At 44.6% G+C, this 21188-nt stretch overlaps 2 protein-coding genes across 5 annotated transcripts; one reads left to right on the plus strand and one right to left on the minus strand.

Moving 5' to 3' along the window:
- Positions 1–45: 45 nt before the first annotated feature.
- On the plus strand, positions 46–3096 carry ARPC5L (actin related protein 2/3 complex subunit 5 like). The gene is made up of 4 exons (XM_058853345.1): positions 46–252; positions 384–456; positions 712–888; positions 2538–3096. The coding sequence occupies exons 1-4, from the start codon at positions 113–115 to the stop codon at positions 2598–2600; spliced, it is 453 nt and encodes a 150-aa protein (XP_058709328.1). The 5' UTR covers positions 46–112; the 3' UTR covers positions 2601–3096.
- A 712-nt stretch (positions 3097–3808) lies between these two features.
- On the minus strand, positions 3809–21040 carry GOLGA1 (golgin A1). Of its 4 annotated transcripts, none has more exons than XM_058853311.1 (23): positions 20915–21040; positions 20253–20561; positions 18548–18638; positions 17097–17171; positions 16516–16613; positions 15975–16007; positions 15319–15447; positions 14874–15031; positions 14378–14489; positions 14159–14254; positions 13812–13937; positions 12857–12952; positions 12321–12416; positions 11913–12065; positions 11588–11683; positions 10779–10868; positions 9872–9974; positions 9413–9570; positions 9078–9239; positions 8547–8606; positions 7839–8003; positions 6912–6998; positions 3809–6075 (listed from the first exon to the last, which is right to left on the minus strand). In XM_058853311.1, the coding sequence occupies exons 2-23, from the start codon at positions 20385–20387 to the stop codon at positions 5995–5997; spliced, it is 2400 nt and encodes a 799-aa protein (XP_058709294.1). In that variant the 5' UTR covers positions 20388–20561; positions 20915–21040; the 3' UTR covers positions 3809–5994. The 4 variants fall into 4 exon arrangements, with proteins under 4 accessions (XP_058709294.1, XP_058709292.1, XP_058709293.1 ...); XM_058853309.1 differs by having other exon boundaries at positions 14874–15043; XM_058853310.1 differs by having other exon boundaries at positions 14874–15043; positions 20908–20980.
- Positions 21041–21188: the final 148 nt, after the last annotated feature.

Here is a 21188-nt window from a genome sequence, read left to right on the forward strand (position 1 = left end):
CGAGTGCGCGTGACCCCGCGCGGGGCGGGGCGGGGCGGGGCGGGGCGCGCGGCCGCGCTGGTTCCGGTTCCGGTTCCGCCGGGGCCGGCGGCGGGCGCTGCTGGCGGCGGGGATGGCGCGGAGCACGCTCTCGTCCCGCTTCCGCCGCCTCGACATCGACCAGTACGACGAGAACCGCTTCGTGGAGGAGCCCGAGGAGGCGGCGGCGGCCGAACCCGATGCGAGCCCCGAGGTGGAAGCGCTGCTCAGGCAATATCCTTTGGGCCGGGGGGGCCGGGGGAGTCCCGGGGAGCGGGCTCGGGGCCCGTGAGGCGCCGTGCGCTTCCCCCGCGGGGCCCCGCGCAGCCCAGGCCGCGGTTTGAGTCCTTGACCCGCCGCCGCACAGGCGAGGCGCTCCGGGCCTTCCACACCGCCATCCGCAGCTCCCCGGGCAACAGCAGGAACCAGGCCATGAAGGTAACGGGGGCGGGCAGGGCCCTGCTGGGCTGGGAAGTGACAGCGGCACCCCGCAGACTGGAGCAGCACGGCTGCGGTTAATGAGCTTCTGCTTCCCCCTGTGCTTACCCTTTCCTCCTTGAACCCCAGAACTGCTCACCTCGCTTACAGAAATAACCCAGCCTGGAACGTGGCCATCTTTTGCCAAACACGAGCCTTGGGATCGTTCCCAGCTGTTCTCGTTCTCACATTCCTCTCTTTGCTTTGCCTTCCCAGGAGCAGGCCCAGGGAACGATGCTTAAAGTCCTCACCTCTTTTAAAAGCAGTGAAATAGAACAAGCGGTGAATTCCTTAGACAGAAACGGTGTTGATTTGTTAATGAAGTACATTTATAAAGGATTTGAAAAGCCGACAGAAAACAGCAGTGCAATATTACTTCAGTGGCATGAAAAGGTACGTGTTGGGGGCACTCTTGGCTCAGCCACACTCGCAGGGTCCTGGTCAGTGGCTTCAGGAGAGCCCCTGAAGAGAAGCAAGTGATGGCAGGGCCTCATCCCTGAGGAGCTCGGTGTTTCCTTTTATCTTTGGTCTCTCTGAGCCTGCATTCATAAAGCCTTTGCCTGTATTTCAAACCTTACCCTTTGCCATGGGGAGAGGAAACTTATGGCAGGGAGTTCTCCCTGCCTGTGGCACCCAATGTGTGCAGGGGCTCCAGCAGGGGGAAGAGGCAGTGGAGATGGGACTGGAGGGATGGGGCAGCTGCAGCTTCCTCTGTGGCCGAGCTGAGGGGGCTCAGGCTGGCTCAGGTCTGGCAGTTTTCATCAGCTGAGTCACAGGGTTTAGCAAACCTGTTCGGTTTGCCCAGGAGAGGATTTTGAGGTCTCCAGAGATTCCATTGGGGACCAGCAGGGGCCTCTTGTGCTTCTATAGAATGTCAGTTGTGAAATAGAGAATGTGGGATGTGTTCAGCAGCTCACTGTGGAACCTTCTTCTCTCTCTGGGATGGGTTGAGGCACATTCCTGAAGCAGCTGCTGGGTGCCACTGCCCCCAGGCAGGAATCCAAGTGAAATCTTCCCCCACTGCAAGGGTTTCAGCTGAAGCCCTGGCTGTCAGTGCTCCTAGGAAAACTGATCCCTGGGAAGGCTGCAGCTCCTTGTGCAGGGCAGCTGCTGTGAATGCTGGTGTCATTTTTCCCAAGGTGCAAAGCTTTTCCTGTGGTACATAAAGCTGATGTAGCATGGCTCCAGCTATTGGCTGCTGTCACCAGCTTTGCCAAGCCTTGACAAGGGAGGAAAGAATTTCTCAGGACAGCAAAGAACACGTTTCTGCTCATTTTTTTCTTTTTTTCCTGTTGTTTCTACTGAGGTGCTTTCAGGTAAGCGTGGGTGGTGCTCCCAGCGTGGGAGGTGACACACCACCACTCTGACTGGTACTCAGAGCATGTAGGGACATGAAAGGCATCTGGTCCTCTGTGCTGTGAAAGGAGAAAGGCAGGTCTGAGTAGGCTGGGCAGGGTTTAAAGCCTGGTGTTCTGCTTTGTGGCAGTACTGGTACGATGTGTGGCTTGCTCAGAGCGGAGTCAGCTCAGTGGTAGTACCAGTCTGTTCTCTGCAAAAGGCCTGTGGCAGGTCTGGTAGCTCAGGAACATTTACCTGTCTAAAGAACCTGCAAGTCCTGCTCCAGGTGGGTGCTTTGCATTGTCATGTTCCCCAGCACTGTGTCTCACACTGCTCTGATACCCCTGTGTTCTATTGGATTGTGGCTGCAAAGTAAACGCCCCATTTTCAGCAGTCAGCTTAAATACTTATTTTTTCATAATCACCTCCATCTTCTAGACTTCAGAAGGAAACACTGTTCACATTGAGGGACACAAATGAAACTGAAGTGAGCACTTCCTCCTCCTCAGGGATATGGGAGGTGAGACATTCTGCTGTCAGTGATGTGCAACACTGAAGCCCTCGAGATCCAAAAGATGGTTAGATTGTGGAGAATGACAGTTTCTAGTCTTGGAGAAGAGCCATAGTCCCTTGTGTGGCTAAATTCTTCAGTGTTTGTTCCGTGAGAGACGTGGTGACTCTGTAACCTCTTTCCTTTCCCACAGGCACTGGCAGTAGGAGGCCTGGGCTCCATAGTAAGAGTTCTCACAGCAAGAAAGACTGTGTAAAGACTGTTAACTTGGACAGAGGTGGCGGTCAGGTTTGGACTCAGAAGAAGGAGTGAGCTGAAATTACACTGGTCCATCTTTTTTAGAGATTGCAATCTACTGAAATCCTACAGTAACCTCCTCTGGGAATGCTTTTAACCTTAAAGGTGGGGGAAGAGTAAAGGTATTCCTGCATATTCCGACTATCACCTATAGGAGTCAAGACATTCTCCTGCTCCCTTAACAGGCAGAGAGAAGGCACACTCCTGCCTGCTATTACTGTAAGTGAACAGGTATTGCAGATGCTGCTTTAGCCAGGTGTGGTGAAACAAGCTCCTGTGTGTCCTGCTTAGTCCCGAGGTAGCTGTGTCCGGGCTGAGATCCTGCAGCTGAGGGTGGGAGAAGGGCTGTTAGAACGGTGGCTTTGAACGTGTGAGCAAAGGACTGTTGGACTCTGGGGTTGGGTTAATGTAAAGTGAAGTGCCTGCTGCATCAATAAAGTTCTTGGATCACATGAGTTAAATTTATTTTCACCAAAATTTTAAGTCTGGTACTTACTTCAAAGCAGGCCTGCAATAACCCAGTCCCAACCCAGTGTCCACCTTTGTAGGACTGCTCCTAACTCCAGCTACTTAGAGAATTTGTCCTCAAATCCAGCTGTCCTGGATGTAGGGAGTGAGACCAAGCTCAGCTGTTCCAATCAAGACTTCTAAGATGCATTGAATAGAACACATAGTCACCCCAGGTTTGATTTTTAGATTCTTGTTCATGCTAGGAAGTCAAGAAGATATTTCAGAACTTGTGATTTGTGTATTAGTGTGTCCTCTGCACCAGATGCGTTGCCCGTGCTTTGCCCAGGCAGGACACGACTCCTGGCTCCACGGCTGGCCCCACATCCCTCTGGCTGGGGCAGGGCTCCCTGCCCTTTGGCACCAAGGAGCAGCTGCTCAGGGAGCCCCAGCTCCACCCAGTCCTTGATTCCATCAGCTGCTCAAAGTGCAGCAGCAGCTGCTCCTGGTGGGAGGTGATTTTGGAAGCAGCAGTGCCACCTCATTGTGGCACAACTCCCTGAGAGAGGCCTTGGTGGCAGAGCTGGCACACCCATCCTCACCCTGGGCAAAGGTGGGGTTTGGGTCATGGTTTAAAAGTCAATTTTAAATAACTACAGCATCCCAGGGGAGACAACCAGAACTATAAAAATAAAGAAATCAAGATTAGGGGTTTGATCCAAAATGTATTGCACCACAAATTTCATAGTGTTTCATCATACAATCCATATTTACAGCATAGAAGGAAAGAAATCCAATGGTGATAGAAAAGATTATGTATAACCACTGTTCTGAGACAAGGGAAAGTGCATTAGCTTTTTAATACATGTATACACACCAGTCTTGCTCTGATACCTAATGAAAACTGAACACTTAAGAACTAGTTTATGGTAAATTGATCCTGTGTGAGCTTTGGGAGCTGAAACTGAAGTTGTTAGTGAATATATAACCTACGATTTTGTCACTCAGTTCCAGGCTGCCTGTCCTGCTTTTCTTACTGTTCAGCAGTAACCTCTGAAGCCAGGATCAGCATAAACCCAATTCAGCAGGGAGCAGTGGGAGTGAGGGAGTCCTGACCCCTGGTCCCACAGAAACAGGACAGGGTAAAGGGACATTAGAAAGGAAAATATCTCAGAGAATAAAATCTTCCCAGAACCAATGGGGTTATTCCACCCTGCTGTATCTCAGTAAAAAAACAATTTAAATAAATGCACTTTTTGATTGTCTATTTTCACAGTAGAGCAGGGCTGAACCCTTCCATGCTCTATCCTGTCTGGAAGTGCCATGAATCTGGTTACTGGATTGTTTGGACAAGCTTTAGTGTACCAAAAAATTCTGTTGGTTTTCTTAACTTCAGACAAATCCAACCTGGCTCTAAGCTGATGAGCATTACCTGTGCCCAGTGACAGCTCCTGGGGTACCCATGTCTGGGGTGCAGCTGTCTGGGAGACCAGCAGGGTCTGGATCCTCTGCATCAGCACATCCACCTCCTGCTGGATCTCCATTGGAGAAAGCTTGAATTATCCTTGATATATTTAACAGAAGTATGAACTTCCTTGTAGGAGAATTCCCAGAACTACAGCTGAATTCCATACATGTGTAGATTTTTGGAAACAGGTCTCAGTTTTCAGAAGTCAGACTTAGTGCTGCTTCCCATTTGGATTCAGATTTTGCAGTGGTGTTAATAACTGGGCAAAATTGTGCTTCCAGGGAGGAAGTACCACCTTGGTCCCCTTTCCTTACTGTACTAGGAAAACAAGCTGCTGGAACCACAATTTGTTCACTAAGAGTTGAATTTTACCCTCAAACTCCTCATGGACAGCATTTCTTTTACCATAATAGTCAGGACACAGCTAACATATTCGTAACAGTTTTTAAGCATCAGTATTTGAAGTACAGAAAACCACAACCAAAGAGGCAGATCCTGGTTATGAGGATTTGTTGCTAAAACAAATCAAAACAAATCAAAGTGTTTAGTACCAGCATTCTTCACCCTTTGTCACTAGATTTTTATTTTTTATATTTTTTAAATAAAAGGTATTTTTCAGTGTGGATTTACAATAGCTGGAACTCACCTTTAAAAACTTAAAATGGTTTCCTACCCCTTTTCCCACTGCTAACAACCCATGGAACAGGCTAATGGATTAGTTTTAAAGGCGACTGAGGATTAGGTACTATAATTAAGACCATTTTAAATATTATTTTTCTTTAAGAAAAGTAAAATCAGACAACTCTAAAGTTGTGCTCTCAAATTAAATAATCATCAACATGCAGCCTTGAGGACTGCAGGCCAGGATAAATGCACCTTAAATTACACAGTGATATGAAAAAATGCCAACCATTAGTTATGTCAGTATTAGAAGGCAAGGCAGAGTTCTTTTTTGGTTAAAGCTCCTGCTCCTGTCCTGTGAAAGGCTTTGCAAACCATCCTACTCTCAACACTGTTCTGCCAACACATTTTTCATTGCTGGCTTCCCACAGCCAGACAAGCAGCTTTTCTGTGCCCAGAGTCACTGGACTCCAGCACCCTGGAACAGCAGCTGGAATCAGCACCCCAAGACACTGAGCTGGCAGCCCTGCTGTCAGCAAGGTCCTCAGAACCCTCTGGTGCCAGGAACCCAGGAGTGATGAGCACAAGGAGCTGCTCTCCCATCACAGACACCGAGGTGGTCCCCGACTCCAGCCCAGAGCTGTTCCAGTCTGTAGTGAAAATGTCTCCTTGCACAGTATTAGTTTTGTAAACAGAGCCAGAAGTTCTTGTACAAAATACTGCAATGACAGTGATTAAGACACACCTGGAGCAGTGTGTTCAGCATTCTTTTCACAGAAAGAAGTGCCTGGATACTGCCTGCCACCTTCAGGTTCCCTTAAGGCCACAGAGTCCTTGGGCTCGAGATAGAGGGCCGGATGCTGCCTTTGGGAGATGGCTTTGACCCAAACCAGGACATCTAGGACACAACAGCACAACACACATCACACAGGTTCACACTTTTAAGATGTGAAAGAGAAATAATATGGTACACAGCCATGTTCTCATCATTTGATGGAAAGACCTATTTATAGATCAGAATGCTGCAGACTCCAGACTGAAGAAGTGGAGGCAGCTTCACACAATCAAATCTGGAAGGAACAGTGCCCACTTCCCACAGGTGAAAAAGACTGAAGATTATACTTATATATATTCCTTTAAAATAATTTCAGATTAGAACTCTACAGTCATTTAAACACGGTGCCTTTAGTCAGTGTGGCATTACAGTGTTCCCTGAACCAGATGGTGAGGAAATCATCTGCAGACTGAACATCCCAGCTCCCTGGGTGGAGAGGGATGATGCAGGACCTGGAGCTGAACTCACTGCTGGAGGCAGCACTCACTGAACATTCCCTAACCACCACACAGTCAGGGCCATGCAGATCTCAGCCAATGGAAAAGAGACAGATCTTGGTGTCCTAGCCCAATGTCAAAAGGACAAACCCAGAATTAGGCTCCTGCTGTCAAACACTGACCGTTTGGGTGAGGAGCTTCCAGCTTCTCCCCACAGATTAAGTCCACTGGGCAAAGCTGTGCTCCAGTTCCTCTGAGCACCAGAAAGCTGCTGTTTCTCTCACTGAAATGGACAATCCCTGGCATGCATGTATGTGGTCAACTAACATTTTAATAATAAATTACATTTATTGTTGTAGCTAATGTTTGGAAAAAAGACTTTTTTTAATTTCCCAGCATCTAGGAATTTTCACTGTCTCCTGGGAATCCCATTAGAGACCACATATGGCACAGAAACCTTACCTTGTACTCCAGAGTTTCTTTGAGCATGTTTTCTTCCTCTTGTGAAAAATTCAGTAACACAGACACAGCTTTAATGAGATGGAATGCCTGAAAGAAACCAGAGTTGTGCTGCTTATGGTGCTCTACACTCAACACAGAGTTCTGTAGGTCTGTCACAGACTTCAGCAGAACAGCAGCCTCCCATTTTTCCCAGTTTCAGTGGACTAGGATGGCCAGTATCTTACTTCTGTGTTTCCTGGCTTTCTGTTCTTGTTTTGGGGAAAGAAGACAAGTGGGAGCCTGGTTAGTCAGAGTAGAGAAGCAGCTTGCATCCTGCTTTAAAAAGTGGCTTAAACCAGCATGAAGCAGGAGAGATTCCTGTAATTTGAAATACACACTGGGGCACATAAACTTCACAGTCTAACTGGGGCACAGTGGCAGAGTCAAGCACTTGGGATACCATGGAATTCTACAATAATTTTTTTACCTTACCCTCCGACTTGCAATTAAGTGTTTTGTTGGCATGACTTTTTAACTTTAACACAATGTGTGGAAACAGGAAGGCTCCAAATGTACAAGAAATTACCTCTTACAGACCAATAGCAAGTGATTAATGTATTTTTTTTTTCCTCTTTCTTAAATGTACAGCCTCTCTAATTTCATACTCCATATGCTCTTCAGAGCAGTGCAGAGGGAATCTCTCATAGATGCAGATCTCTAACAACCAGATATAACTACCTCCTAAAAACTCACATTTCCCTTTCCTATTAGTTCATAGTAGTCTGTACTTCCAAACACATTGCTGTCAGCTATTTTGTGTTATTGCCCCCACTGTACACTTTTTAATCGTAAAATTATGGAATTGGCATAAAGTGTCCTTAGGAGGTGACAGGTGGAACTTTCTAGAGAAAGACAGATATAGAAAGAGAAGGTAAGTGGCACCTTTACCTCAGATTCCCTGCAGGACATGAACTTTAGTACAACATGTTTAAGGTACTCGAAGTTTATCTCCCTTGAGTCGTTCAAGTCAGAGTTGTTGGTGACAGTCACAGAAGCATTAGGCACTTCAGAATTTGCACGTAGCTCAGGTACCTCACTCTCAGGCCTTATTTTCTACAAAAAAACCCAAACCCACAGAAGAAAAAGAGAAGCACATTGCAGATGCTGTCAGTTTGACACTGGGAGGGGTCTAGGTTCAGGATATCTAAAGAGGGTTGTACCTCTTTACAAATTGGGTGGGTACAAATTGGGCATCAACAGCTCCTCGTCCTTCATGGGGTCACAGCAGAGAAGTGGCTCCAGCTCTCTCTACACTCCAGGACAGGAGCTAGTTGATGTCAGTGTTCTGTGTACGTTACCCAAACCAGCATGGAACTGGCTCCATAGTGGAAACAATCACTTGGTGATATCACCTATCACTAACCTGCTCTGAGCCCTTCAAATGTGGGCTTTCTTCAGAATAATTTTCAACATCAGAGCAAAAATAACAATTTTAAAACCCCTGTTAATTTTTTTTAAATAGATTTTTTTTTTTCTTGGAGCGATAAACCATTGCAGAGAGATGGAAGGGGTGTTAGCAGTCAAGGTTTTGGAATGGCAGTGCAAGTACCTGCCAGCAAGTGCAATCTTAAGGGACTGAAAACACACAACCCTTACCAGCTCTTTCTGGAGAGTTTTCTTGAGTTCTGTCATTCTTTGCTGAAGCTGCTTTATCATCTGTAAGCACAGCAAAGGAGAGTTTAACATAGTATTCATTGTCAGGACCCCCAGGTATCTGGAAAAACCCATGATAAACAAGTACTGAATGAAAAAATAATTAACCAACACTGACAGTGAAGAAGCAACCTGAAAGCCTTGCCTTGCCAGCTGCACACAGCAGCAGACACGTGACAGGACACTTGGGCTTTCATGTGACAGCACCATGGAACTGAACCCAATTCACACAAAAGGGCTCTGCAGGAAAGCTGTAAATAGTATCATTTGGTGCATCTTTCTGCCAAAATAGATCAGGATTCATGCAGCTCTTGCTGCAGTTTTTATTCATGGTTGGTAGATGTGCAATCCAGAGAAAAGCATTTACTCACAGAGTACTGGATTCAAATTGGACAGGCCTGTCCTTTTAAGGCTGCAGCACCAATTACTTGGCTTCCTAATTAAAAGCGGAAAGACTACAAGGTTTCTGTTCACCTTGTTTTTCTCAGCAATTTGCTGTTCCAGCTCTCTGTTATCCTTCTGAAGTTGAATGACATCTGCAGCTGCCACCTCTCCATTCTGTTCCACCACAGTGTTTTCTGGAGAAGGGAAATGCTCATTGTTCAAGACCCTTGTTGACTCCTCCAGTTCTAAAACCTTTAAAAATAACAGTGAAGTGGAGAGATATAACATTTGCAGCCCAAGAACACTCCCCAGGCAGAAAGCCAGGCTTTTTTTTGATTGTCCAGACAGGACAGAACTGGGGGGCTCCTGCACATCTCCCTTTTTTCCTGGGAAGTCTGACAGAATGGATTTCCAACTGCACTCACATTTTTCTCATGCTCTCTGGCCAACAGGCATTCCTGTACCCGCAGCTTCAGCTCATCAATTTCTTTTCTTGCTGTTTCCTCTTTCTCCACTGCTTGGCTCTGACTTGCTTCTATGTCCAACTGTAACTGATGCACCTGCAGCAAGGCAGCTTCATGGTCTGGGAAAGGAGAGACCTGCTTAGTATCAGTGTTGCACATCAGATGGGAGCTTCTAATCTATTTTGTCTGTCATGAAGACAGAAAGCCAGGGGAGAGACAGAAAGAATGTCCAATTTGGCACTGAATGTCCAATTGTTAGTGAACAATAAACCATTTTGAAATTTCTAAGAGACTACATATGGAAGAAAAATCTAGAAAAAATAAAATCTACCAGGCAAGAACTAGTAGAGACAAGTCTCTAGCAGAACTAGAGATTGTACTTAAAGTTGTCTGGGCTACAGTAGACTCATTTGGTCTAACCTTGACTGAGTTGGTTCAGTTTTTCCTTTTGTTTTAGCAGCAGATCACATTTTTCATCAATCAGCTGGTCTTTCTCCTTTATTAGGACATTCAGATGTGCAACCTTCAAAGCAGAAAAACAATGAACAGAAATCATTAAAGATATAAAACAGGAAGAGGGTGTTGAAAGATCCAACATCCTCCAGAGGCTTAGCAGGCACCACCTCCACAATGCTGCCCTCAGTAACAAGCACTCAAGTTAATACTGGAAGAGCTAAACCCTGCTTGGCTTCTGTGCCACCATCAGATTGTCACAGCCAGCATGTGGCAGCTGCAAAAGCCCCTGAGCAAAACAGGACATGGCCTTAAACCCCTTCTACACAAATCTGGCCCAGCAATCACAGATCTACAGCAGTCCCAGAAGAATAAAGAAACCAAAAGATGGAACTAACTCCAGTCAAACTTGCTCAGTTGACAGTTCTTACTTTAAGCAAACACAAGCTCACATTATCCACTATATTTTATACAGGAAGAGAAAACCAAGACTACCTAGAACTTACATTTGGTACTGGACACAAGCTCCTCCCTATGAGGAAATGTACAATTTTACAACTGCTGTGCTCTGGAGGAACCCAGATGTGACACAGGCACTGAAAGGAACTCACCAGGACAAACAGGTTTCTTTAAAGGAAGCTGCCAGATGTCAGAGGCTCCGGATGGCCAGTGCACTGAGACAGTAACACCTCACAGATTACAGGGCTCTGAAACAGTCTCAAGTTTACTGAGGCAACCACTGCTGTCTCACATGCTGTGGATATGATTCTGACCAATGGTCTTGAATGTTAGGATAAATAAATCCAAACCTAGTCTGCTCTTTGAAAAGTTGGGATGTCTCAAACACACTTTAAACCAGCCATTATTAACCAACCTGCTGTTGCAATTCCTCTCTCTGTTTCCGTGTTTCCTCCAGTGCTTTGGCAATTTCCACACTGACAGTTTCTCTGCTGCTCATCTCATTCTGCAAACCAGAAGTAATTGAGAGGTTATGTGAGACAACTAAATCAAGTCAGTCTCTCATCTTTAACCCCAAATCTATTAGGACTACATTTATGAGTTTTCTTACACACTACAATTTCCAAATGAGTTAGGTTTTGTTTTACTGACTGCTGCTCTCTGCATTTGCAAGAGCAACACAGAACTGATGTAAGAACCCAAACAAGCCCAATGCTTAGATCTTTCAGCTTGAAGTCTCTATTACAAAGAAGTTGCTCCTTGCTACAAAAGATCTTTATTCCAATTATGCATCCAGGAGTAGCTACGGAAAAAATGTCAACCATCTAAAATTACAGTCAAAATTGGATAAACTGTAAACACCCAAAGAATTTAAATTTTTAACTTTTTGGTTTGAACACTGTGAGTGGAATCTGATGTTGAACTATTCTGTATTCACCACTGCTAACAGGATTTCCAAGCTCTTCACATCCCTGACAATATGGGAATGTATTATTTCTGCTTGATTTAGGCACACCCAAGCATTCTGATTCAGAAGAAGATCAGCCCTTTGTAATGCTTCTCAAACACACTTCTGCTGAGTACTAGAGATGATTTACAGCTCCAAGTACCTGCAACCTGAATGTAACAGGCCTCCAAGCACTAAATGTAACCCACTGTGCTGCTTACTGTTCCCCAGACTCAGCTCTGTCCCAAGATAATGCCAGTACCCAGTTCAGCCCTTACCTTTAGCCTGTTCAGTTCAGATTCTTGTTGTTTTAAAGAACTCTCATACTCTTCTTTGCTTCTCTTGAGGTTTTCATTTTCCTTTTCCAATTGGCTCTGTAAAATAAAGTGTTTAAATACACAGTACAATTATTCTAATGCTTTTCTTAAACAATTAAACACGTCGAATGCTGTGCTCATATTTAGTTCCTCAAAGTATGGTATCTTCTATTATAATACCAGGAGTGCTGAATAAGAACATTAAGACAACAAGCAAGCTTTACAGGCTGTGTTAAAATCATGTTGTGAAGATTCTCACAACCCACCAGACAGTTTTTGTACTTACAATCCTGTGCTGAGTTGTTGTTTTATCCAATTCCCAAGCCTTTTCAAGAGCAGCAATCTGAGACTCCAGCCCAGTAACTTTCTGATCATACTGATGTTTCTCACTTAAAATCTGTTGCTGCAGTTGATTTCTTTCATCCTCTAGATCAGTTTGCTTAAGAAAAATAAACCCACATCAATAAAATGGTATTTTGACATAATTCTGACAAGACCAGACACCATTCCATGAGACACTCCCAAACTGAGGAACATTATTCCTTTGGCAGTAGTGTTATGTACTCACAGACCGGAGTTCAGGAGACAAACAGCAAGAAAACAAACACTTGAATAACAAAACAGAGAAGTGATTGTCTCCGGGGGTACTGAAGACTAATCTGTAACTGGTCAGTGAAACATGCAGGATACTCACTAGCTTCTGGATCTTCAGATCCTGGTCAGCAGCTACTTCTTTGCTCTTTTTCAATGCTTCTGTTGCAATCTGTAGTTTCTCTTCCAGTTCTTTATTCTAAAATTACACCATGAATTAAATTCCTTACCCACTGGCATCTATGTTATTAAAAAACGTTTGCATAACACAAAGTGGACCAGGAGGGGAAGGTAAATGTTAAATCCCTGAAACCACAGAGATCAAAGAGGCTGACTATTTGACACATGCTGGTTTTAGAAATTCTTCACCACAACACTGCCCCAGCAATACTTGCACTTGAGTTATTTGTTTCTTAGTACAGGGAGGATCTGCACAAAACCTCTGTCTTCACCTCTAGGCCGTCCTCCACCCATGAAGTGTGGAGATGTCCAGAGACACTGATCAGTTATTCTCCCTTCAAGACTAAATGTGACTAAATGTGCAGTCTCACCTTTGGCTAGGAGTCCAGTGAGGGGAGGAGGAATAGGGCACAGAGGATGAAAAGAGTGGGATCTGTGGTGAGATTAAAAACTACTCACCTGTATTTCCAACCGGTTCACAGCCTCGCTGTGCCGTGTCCTGTCAGTCAGTACCTGCTGCCTGCTCTCCTCCAGCCTCTGCTCAAGAGCAGCTTTCTGAAGATTACATTGAGGTGAAGAACACGAAGAAGGATGGACAAAGACATAAGTTGGGGGGATAATTAAAATTTTCCCTTTTATTTCATTAATAAGGTCAAACTAAAATGGGACAGAATGTTTTCATATCTCTAGGTGAACTTTAAACTGCCTTGAGTTCACTAAGCCAAGTCCTTTTGTAGCAGCAACACTAAGATGATGCGACTGTAGGCATTCTGACCAGGGAACAGCAAACACCCCCTTGTCTCCCCCACCCCCTTGTCTCCCCAGGAGCCAGCTGGGGAAACATTGCTCCAAGCTGATTCTGAGCAGGAGCATCAGTGCTTGACAAAGAGATCAAGAAGCAATGAGAGAAAGGGGATTAAACACAGCTAACTTTCTGTTTTCAGCCGTTGTTCAGCACTTCTGAGGCTGAGGTTTTCAGCATACAACATTCTGTTTGCACACCTATGTGCAAACAGTTCCCTCCCTGCCCCATTGCCTTGACAAAGAACAAGGAAAAGCATTCACTCTTCTTGTAAGGATTAATTAGAAAAACTCCCTAATTGTTCCACCTCCTGTGGGGATGCTAGAAAGCTGCTCTCTTCCTTCTAAGCAGTCAGATGCAGTGCCCAAACAGACAATGCAGAAAGGCCAACACAGACATCTGTGCAGGATCTACACAAACAGGCTCAGTGTAGCCACCCACATGTGCTGCCCAGCACAGACAGTGTGCCAAAACACACTGACAGGACAAATGTGCCTGTATGACATCAGCAGCTTTCTTTCCATGGGTGAGAAGCAATGTACGACCTAAAAAAACCAAAACAAACAACTCACTAATATTGTACTTCTAAGCAGCCTTTAACTGTGTAATTACCTCTTTGAGCAGCTCCCGCACATGTTCATCTCCTGAGAGATTTCTCTCTAGCTTTTTTTCCAGGGAAGACACCTTTTCCTGCAGCTGTTCAGTAAATTTATCTTTCTCAGCAAATTCAAAAGTCATCTGTGAAAATGAGAAATCACAGAAACTTTTTTGTAATGAAGCTTTCAGCTAATCTTCTGTGGTTTGTCCTCCTTTGGAAATGCCAGTAGAAAGGAAAGTCCTATTTGAAAGACAATATAATCCTGGAACACTTTCTAGACACCAAACTTCCAACTGCACAAAGGTGTACATTACCCAAATGTGCACCTTTACACCAGCACATGCATCTGAAAGCACCTCACCTTTTGCTTCTGTTGCTCATATTCCACCTTCAGAGATTCATGCTCCACTTGTAACATTTCCAGTCTCTTCTCACAACCAGAACCAGCCACTCGAGCCTAAACATTTTGAGAAATTACTTACTTTGAAACTTAAATTTCCAACACCATGTAACTGATATCTAATCTAACTTCTGCAGACATGGAGCTCTTTGAATCAAATCTCACTTGGCTCAAACTTACATTTTGCAAGTCTACAGAAAGCTGCTGAATGACAGTTTGTAGCTCCTGTTCTCTTAACTCCAGAGCAGTGATCTTATTTTCTGCATTTGTCTCAGCTGTCATTAGTTCATCTCTTCACAGAAAGAGAATAAAAACAAGTGACATACCGTTCCAGAAAAATAATCTTTAGCAGATAATTCTGCTGCTTATGAAAATGGATTAAGCATCAACAAAGTTTTCTTGTCCTAAAACCAGCCACCATCATCAATCACTGCTTGATTATACATTTTTGAAAAAAAAGTGATAGTCAAGCATTCAAACTATGAAAAATATAAATAATTTACAAAAAAGTATTATTATCATTGGCTTGGCATTTACATCCCCAGAACTATAGCAGAGGCAAAAATTCAGTCAACTCACTACATATACAAACTCTTCCAAGGAGACAGAACTGAGTATGAAGTAAAAATACAGGGGAAACACATCCATTGCTCCTCTGAAATCCTCAGCTCCATACCTCTGAGCCTCCAGCTCCAAGAACTGCTGCTGCAAGTCCTGGAGATCCTTCCTCAAGCCTGAGGACTCGCTCCTCGCCTCCTGCAGCTCCGCTTGGGCACGGGTCAGTTCTTGAGCATGTGCCTCGAGCTCCTGTTCTGTTCTGCTCAGAGATTCTTCCTTTTTCAAAAGCTGGATATTAGAAGATTATCTTTGGCATTACAGATGACCAGTAACACTGACAAACCTTTTCATTGAAACTTGCCTATTTTACTAATTTGTGGGCTGAACTGAGATAATAACCTATGTTATTACAGCAATATTGCATTCAGTACCTACTGTTAGGATTTTGACACTAACCAAATCTGTGTACAAGCATAAAGGCTGAAAAAAATGAATCCTGGGCTACCACTAACTTAATATCCTAGTAAAAATTATAGGAAATAAAAAGTTTAAAATATTCTTACCATGTGTTTAACTTTGGCAATTTCCTGCTGCTGAAAGCCCTCCAGTTCATCGATTTCATCTCGTTTTTGGAAAAGGTTCAAACTCTGCTCCCTCATTTCTTGTAACTGTGTTTGAAGCATTTTTTTTTCCTGATAAATGAACAGAACAAAAGGAAATCAAAGGATAGCTATCTGCTCATGTCAAGTTAATGGGAGTTTGGGTAAACTCTGTGGGAAAGGAATCTTGTCGTGCAGCCATACAGATCCTGATGGAGCTCCACATAGAATTAGAAATCCTTTCAGATTTATATCACAGTGCAAAATACCAAACTTCAGAAAAACATAAAGAAATCTGAATTCATTACAATGCCACCAATGACCATCTAAACTGAACTCTTAAAAATGGACAATGCTCCACCTTACAGAAGGACAACTTTCCCATCACAACTCATCGTTCTTTACTTCTCCACTGAAAAATAAATCCAGAAAGACCTCCCCAAGCATTTGGGCTGGTAACAAAAAGCACATGATTGGCCTCTCCCACTGAACAAAGACCAAATAATAAAAAAGGGCTGAACAGAGTTGAGTTCTGATAGAGCTGGAAGTGTGCAGGATGGTGTTTGCAAATACACAGAGACACACTACACCCCCTGAGAAAAACATCCAAGGTTAATTACCTTTTCAACCTGACCAAGTTTTTCCATCCACTCCTGAACAAGAAAGAAAGAAAGGAGAAAAAAGATATCAAAATCCATTTGTAGACTTTCAAGGACAGCAATTATGGTAAAAAAAAAAAAAAAAAAAATTGTATTGTTAGCACATCCTAAGCTTTGGTAATGATTAAAAAAATAATCAACAGCAGTACAGTAACAGCCAGTGCTTGAATAGATAAAGGCCAAAGAATCATTTATGCTACCTGAATAGATAAGTTTAATGCAAGTAAAATAAATGTGACAACAGGCCTACTGCCATTGAATCTTATCCAAGCACAAGCTCAACCTTTCATTAGGAATTTTTGTGGGCTTTTGTTAAAACCAGTTGGAACAGTCTGAGCAGTGACAATCCCTGCACCATTCCTGGCACTGAGCTCAGCGCTCCCTCCTTCCCTCAGCGCTGGCACACTCACACACAGTGGTCAACAATTATTTTAATTAATAGCAACACCTGATTAGAACATCAGGGTCATGAGAGCCAAAAGTCCTGCTCAAGCTCTCTTACCTTGTCCTTTTTTTCCAAGGCCAAAGCCATTCCTTCAGCCATCTTGGCTCGACTGGCCTGATGAGCTTCATTCTGCTCCTGAAACTTCCTCATGGAGGCTATCAACAGAGAACCACCAGCTGTATTAAAAACTCATCTTTTAAAATTGCTTCTCACTTTTCTCTAAGTTATTTATAACTTTAAAGAGTTTCTTTTGCAAGTAATTAGCCCCATCTTGACTGTAGCTGTAGCACAGTGCTACTCATTCCCTCACGCTGCTTGCACACTGGCCAAGAGCCAAAGCTAACAGCAGACAGGAATACTGCTCCTTGTTGGATTAGAACAAAGCTGTGCATTTCCAAAAGGTCTTTCCTGCTTGTTAGCCTCAAATTTGGCAGAAGGAGTATAATAACAACTTTGTTCAACACATTGCTGCTGCTTTCTATGCTGTGAATAAGGCAACAACTCGTGATCTAATTGTTCACAGCACAGAGGTGCACAGTATGAAAGGAAATCATTAGCACACCTGCACACCAAACCTCTTTCCATCCAACCACAGCAATTTCCAACTTAACAGAAAGGAAAAAAAGAAAAATACGTACAATCCTGATGCTTTTCTAATGCATTTTCAAGCTTCTCTTTTATCTTCTGCAGATTTCGGATCTGATCAGCATAATCTTGGGTGAGGAGGGAGAAGAGACCAGGAATGGACAGACATTGGGGAAGGACATATTTAGGGTAACACACACAAAAAAAAAAAAAAAAGAAAAAAAAAAAGAAAAAAAAAAAGAAAAAAAAGGAAAAAAAAAGAAAAAAAAAAGTTGATGAGTGGCAAATGACAATGATTTTCTCAATCAGAAAATCATTCCTGCTAAGGAAAACTTGGGTGACCACAACAATGAACACAAGCAAATAGTTCTGTACTATCCACAGGGTTGGCACAAACAGAAGGGCCTGTCCCAGGGGTGTCAGTCACACAGACAAGAGCAGAACCAAAGAATGAACAACTGTTCCTCCCTTTTTACTTAATTCCAGGACAGTGATATATGTAACTCTGTTCAAGAAAGGTGTCTGGCACTGGAGGGTGCAAGGAAGGGTTAATTCATGGCCATTGCATCCATTTGCTCATTGTTCCAGCCCCACAGCACTGCCCTCACCCTCACTCAGCAGAACTGACACGGGAGGCAGGGAATTAAAACCCAAACAGAGTATATACACACCCTGGAGAAGTTCCTGTATGACAGAAAAGAGGATTTACTTAGTGCTTGGCTGCCTGCATGAGACTCCTGATACTCAGAGACTCCCTCTCCTGCGTTAAACCCCAAACAGCACTTTTAAGTTTACCTTGTGCAAGCAGATGAGCACTTGGGCCTTTGAAATTTGATGTGAAATAATTTTTGAAGCCTATATTTTCTTGAACTAAAGCCTGGTAAGTCTACAGAATAAATTAAGATAATCCTGATCTGGCTGTAACCTTTCCTAATTTTCCAAGGCCTCCCATGAGCTTTGGGAAGCAGCAAAAGACCAAAGACCAGCCTGGTCTCTGGTTCCCTCCCTACAACAGGGATGGAGAGCAGTGCCAGCCTTCACTACAGCTTTACAGAACTGGGAATTAGAAAGAAAAAAGCCTCAGGACTGTTTTATGTTGAATTCTTTGTTTCTTCTTCACTTCCAAGCCCTCTCCATTAAGGACTGCACTTGTTACTGTCAACACCAGTAAGCTCAGACCCTATGAGAAACAAACCATTACACACAAATGGGGACAGACACTGTCTGAAATATGGGACAGAAAGCTATCCCAGCTGTTCCAAGGAATCACACAAATTGATTGTTGAAATCAGCAACCACCCAGTTGCCTTCATAAAAAAGTAATGATACTGAATACTTTCTTGCTGTCAATCAACAGGGCTGCTACAAATCAATTTTCTAAAGACCCCAACCCCTTGTATTTTTAATAAATTAAATAAATATAAATATAAATAAATAAATCCATGTAAATTCAAAGGAAAACATCTTCTAAAGTAACCAGTTTTGTATGTATTAAGGCACATACCAGACAGCTTCACCTCCAGTTTTCTTATTTGTTCATTTCTTCTCAACAACTGGGATGAAAGATCCTCTCTGGAGCTGCTTCCATCAGAAGCCTTGTGAGAAAAGCAACACTCTGTAACTTACAAAATTTAGAAAAAGTGATCCTGCCATACATTAAGTCTGGGATAATAATCACTCTCCTGCCTAGAAATAGCATTTGTTGTCCACATAGAGGGGAAAATTGTACTAGCACAGCAGAATGTGTAAAAAATGCTGAAGGACAGAACCAGCAAGGGCTTAATAGCACCAGGCTCTCCAGAGCACAACGCTTGGGAAGGAGCTGGGCTGGGAACTGTTTGCCCAAACTGTCACTGAGGAGATGGGGAATGGAATGACTGAGGGGGAGGAAATCAGGCTCTACAGCACAGGCACCAGGAAGGCCAAAGAGAGAGTCAGGAAAATCAAAGTCATTAGAAAAGAAGCAGTAATGCTTTTCAGGTAGGATAAACTCATTGAAGCCCTGATGCAGCAATCTGTCCACACAAAATCTGCTGCATAACTGAGTCCTCTTATGGCTTTTGCTCCATAAAAATCAATGGCAAGAGCAGTTAAATGAATATTGATAAAACAACTAATTCTTGGAGATTTTCTGAAAACCACTCAAGACTTCAGTCACTGCCATTATTTATTTTCTATTCTACAAACTTGCAAGACGGTAAACAAAATTTCTACACGAGAACTTCCTAAGTGCTAAAGAAAAAAAAACCTCAGAAAAGCACAAGACTAATACATATCCACTATAAAATGTATTTAAACATTAGGACCTCCAACTTCCTGCTTAACAGAACAGAAAATTCAGAGATTCAAAAAAATTATTTAAAGCTCCACTGTGTAAATAACTTCTTCACTCTGCAGACAGCAGAGACTTGCTGCTGGCTCTGCAGTGGGCCCTGCTGGCTCCAGCAATGGGGTGACACTGCCTTAATCCAGGCTTTCAAAAATGTGACAGACAGCCAGGGCAGAGGTTCCAGAGCATTCCAGGGTTTCATTTAACCCACATGCTGCTGGAATTTTACTGCTTCTTTAAACAATGTTCTATAATGAAAGAGAGGAACTACAATAGCTTTGAGTGCCACAACACTGCACACATTTTCAGCAGAGACATATACAATGCCTCAGGTAGGAAGAGTATGAGGAAACCAAGAGGCAAAATGAAAGCTAGCTGGCTTTTCTAATGACAGAGAAGCTGTGGCTGTCCCATCCCTGGAGTGTTCCAGGCCAAGTGGAACAGGACTTGCAGCAACCTGGTCTAGTGGAAGGCATCCCCACCCATGGAGGGGGTGGACAAACTTAAAGGTCACCTCCAACCCAAACCATTCTAGGATTCTGTGTATCTATAATTAATTTTTCTAACACGTATCTTAAACATAATTACAGCTTTATTCAATAATTTACGTCTATTTATCAATGTTTTGTATTGAAGCAGCTTCATAACTCACGTTTACATGGGACTGGAAGCCTCCTGGCAACTACTATGTTTAACAAACGTTTACTCTTCAATATTTAAGCTCACTCAAGCTAACGATACATTTACGCAGTAAGAGATACACTTACAAAGACACCACAGCACGTATCCAAATAACACCCTAGACTTAAAATGGTTATCTGCAAAACCGTAATAAAAATACCGTCAGAGAAATCAGATTTCAAAGCAAGGTGAAACTCACAAAGTCGTCTCCGGAGTCTGCTCCCACAGACGTGATCGATTCCTTACTGACAGACCTGGGGATGCGGGCGGCTCCTCCGGGCCTGGGAGCCACCGCTGCCTCCTCTGCGATCTTCTTCTTCAATTTGGCAAACATTTTACTGCTCTACAGCCCTGAAATATCCAGGTCCTTTGGAAAGCCACGACCTCCAGCGTTTAATACACTGACGCTCCTGCCTAAAGCTTCCAAAGGCTGAGACTTAATTCTGAGCCTCATCCACTAGTTTACTGCATTTCTAGTACCATTAAAGCGCTCAAGGCCTGGTAGTACCTGCAAATCAAACAGAAACGGGTTCCACACTAAAAACCCCACCGGCATGAATCATTCAAAGGTAACAGAAAACCTTTTACCATCGCATCTGTTACAACACGTTAAAAATCGCATCTCCCGGAGCGGAATCCGTTGAAGTCCCAAACCAACGGCCCCAAACGGCGGCGGCGCCGGGGCCCGGGCGGGTCCCCTCAGCCCGGCCCCCACCCACACGCACGGGAGGCCCGGCCCGGCCCGACCCGGCCCGCGGAGGCTGCTCTGCCCCGGCACCGAGGGCCTGTCACCGCCGCTTCCCCGCGGCCCCGGCCCGGCCGCGCTCTGCCCCCCCGCTCCTCCGCCCCCTCACTGCTCACCGCCCATGCCCTGCCGGGCCTCGCCGGTCCCGCGGCCGCCGCCGCTTTCCCGGACACCGCCGACCCGGAAGCGCCGCGCGGGGCGGAAGCGGCGCCGGCTCGGCTCCGCCCCCGGCTCGGCTCCGCCCCCGGCTCGGCTCCGCCCCCGGCTCGGCTCCGCCCCCGGCTCGGCTCCGCCCCCGGCCCGGCCCGGCTCGGTCCCCGGCCCGGCTCCGCCCCCGGCTCGGCTCGGCCCCGCCCCCGGCTCGGCTCCGCTCCGCCCCCCGCCCCGCTC

Source organism: Poecile atricapillus, chromosome 20 (assembly GCF_030490865.1).
Source record: "Poecile atricapillus isolate bPoeAtr1 chromosome 20, bPoeAtr1.hap1, whole genome shotgun sequence".
Classification (NCBI taxonomy): Eukaryota; Metazoa; Chordata; class Aves; order Passeriformes; family Paridae; genus Poecile; species Poecile atricapillus.

Excerpts from the sequence above, each read along its gene's own strand:
- ARPC5L (XM_058853345.1), top strand. The coding sequence starts at position 113 with ATGGCGCGGAGCACGCTCTCGTCCCGCTTCCGCCGCCTCGACATCGAC. Across the intron at positions 253-383 it reads GTGGAAGCGCTGCTCAGGCA|AGGCGAGGCGCTCCGGGCCT; the intron begins ATATCCTTTGGG and ends CCGCCGCCGCAC. Across the intron at positions 889-2,537 it reads TACTTCAGTGGCATGAAAAG|GCACTGGCAGTAGGAGGCCT; the intron begins GTACGTGTTGGG and ends CCTTTCCCACAG.
- GOLGA1 (XM_058853309.1), bottom strand. The coding sequence starts at position 20,387 with ATGTTTGCCAAATTGAAGAAGAAGATCGCAGAGGAGGCAGCGGTGGCT. Across the intron at positions 8,607-9,077 it reads AAATTGCTGAGAAAAACAAG|ATGATAAAGCAGCTTCAGCA; the intron begins GTGAACAGAAAC and ends CTGTGCTTACAG. Across the intron at positions 6,999-7,838 it reads TGTCCTGCAGGGAATCTGAG|GCATTCCATCTCATTAAAGC; the intron begins GTAAAGGTGCCA and ends GGTTTCTTTCAG.